The following is a 1,859-nucleotide window of genomic DNA, read 5'->3' on the forward strand; positions in this document are numbered from 1 at the left end:
ACGAGCCTCTTGTCTCTATGTGGATCATGGAGACCATTATCACTTCGTGTTCGAATGCTGCCCGCAAAACAAGACACGCACTATCCAACGACTAATAGATGCAGGAAACCTAGACAGATCCCAAACCATGAACATCATGGCCACCGTCCAACCTGTCATCAACTGGAACCACTTTGCTGCCTATCTGGTACGAGCAGTTCAAACACCCATAATGTGTATCGGGAAGAAACTGGAACATCTACGAGACGACCTCTACATGATACCCCGTGAGAAGAAAGACTGTGCTACACTACTGAGAGATGAGAGAAGCACAAGACAGAAACACAATAATATCACACGGAAAAGAAGACTGGATCTTATGAAAGAACTCGTGCGAACCTATGACGCCCGCAGTTATAACGAGTTATACAAAAGACTATCTGTGCAGGATACCGATGATATCTACGCAGAATATGGTCCAACCTGGAAAGAAACAGCCGAACATTCTATTGCAAACTATTGCAAGGAAATCATACTGGAACAAGAAACAATGACTTTCGAACAAATCCTCAACAGCAACCACCATAGCAGAACCTGTCAACATCCTGCGGATACCACCCTAGGAGAACAATGGTTGGACGAACTAATACGAGTCAACAATATCAACAAACGGGAGTTATTAGCCTGTTTAACTTCAGTCATGAACAAATTGTGTACCCGGAAAAACGCCTTTGTTATCGAAGGACCAACTACCACTGGGAAAACTTTATTTGTGAAACTGGTGGCCGAAAACTATGTTTACGGGACGGTTCAACGGTCAGGCGATCACAGTCAATTCTTCTTGATGAATTTACTGAACAAAACACTGGCACTAATGGAAGAACCCAGGATTACTCAATTAACAGTCAATGATTTCAAGGAATTATTGGGAGGGAATCCTTTCGATATACATGTGAAACACCAAAAGGACGAAAGATTAGAACGCCTACCTGTCCTCATAACAACAAACAACCCTTTAACATACTATGTAATGGATGCTGATGGAAAAGCCATTTTGGAACGCTGTTTTTATTTTAAATTCCATGTAAAGGTCGGTTCAAGTGAATTACCTGAACCGCCTTGCCATTTGTGTACTTGTCATTTTAAAAATTGGTACTTTAAATCGCTATAATTTTACTCCCTTGCTCCAACCAATGTCTTCTATTTAAACACTAGCAAGGGGGCTTAAGATCATTAGGATGGAAGACGAATGGAAAGAAGCAATACGGGGAACGCACCCTGGAACATGGTACTTGCAGAGTTGGACAGATAAGCTGGCCCAACCATCGCAATTATTTTGGGCGGCCTTAGGTGCAGGAACCCAACCGATGGAGCTATTAGCACTGGGAGTTTTCCTCATTGAGCACTACACTTACATCAAAACTGTTGCACCCAGAGTGCTGGGGTTGACAGCCGGATTCTCATTCCAAGCTATCCTTAATGCATGGGACAGATACAAACTAGACCCACTATACCGAGTGGAGCTATCCAATCGCCTAACTACTGACGACCCACTATTACCGAACCATGAAATGCGAAGACAGTCAACCATAGGAAAGCTCATTGGGGCTTCCAGAGAATTTGATTATGCAAGATATACCGGGAGCATGGAGGACTTCTTAGAAACAAGAGCGAAAAGTTACCCCAGAACAACACCTATACCACCAACGGAGGAGCCACCACAAATAGAAAGACCTCCAACAATTAAACCAGAACCTCCCTCCAAACCTCCTACCACAACTAGTATAAAACCAGAGGAACACGAAACAAAGCCCACAACTACAACGACCACCACCACTGGTCACACCACCATCACCACAGCAGAACTCGAAAAAACTACA

The 1,859-nt window shown here is 43.6% G+C and overlaps 2 protein-coding genes across 2 annotated transcripts in view; one reads left to right on the plus strand and one right to left on the minus strand.

The window, feature by feature from the left end:
* Positions 1-1,859, plus strand: part of T265_14817 (hypothetical protein) — a gene marked incomplete at both ends in the record, with an annotated part of 47,945 nt that overhangs the window by 33,154 nt on the left and 12,932 nt on the right. The gene's annotated exons all lie outside the window — the stretch shown is intronic.
* The window catches only part of T265_09356 (hypothetical protein), a gene marked incomplete at both ends in the record, with an annotated part of 1,185 nt that continues 1,145 nt past the window's right edge, over positions 1,820-1,859 (minus strand). The window contains one exon of the mRNA XM_009175397.1: positions 1,820-1,859. This exon is cut by the window's right edge and continues 1,145 nt beyond it. Within this exon, the coding sequence (XP_009173661.1) occupies positions 1,820-1,859 (40 nt within the window).

The sequence above is a fragment of the Opisthorchis viverrini genome (assembly GCF_000715545.1).
Source record: "Opisthorchis viverrini unplaced genomic scaffold opera_v5_277, whole genome shotgun sequence".
NCBI lineage: Eukaryota > Metazoa > Platyhelminthes > Trematoda > Opisthorchiida > Opisthorchiidae > Opisthorchis > Opisthorchis viverrini.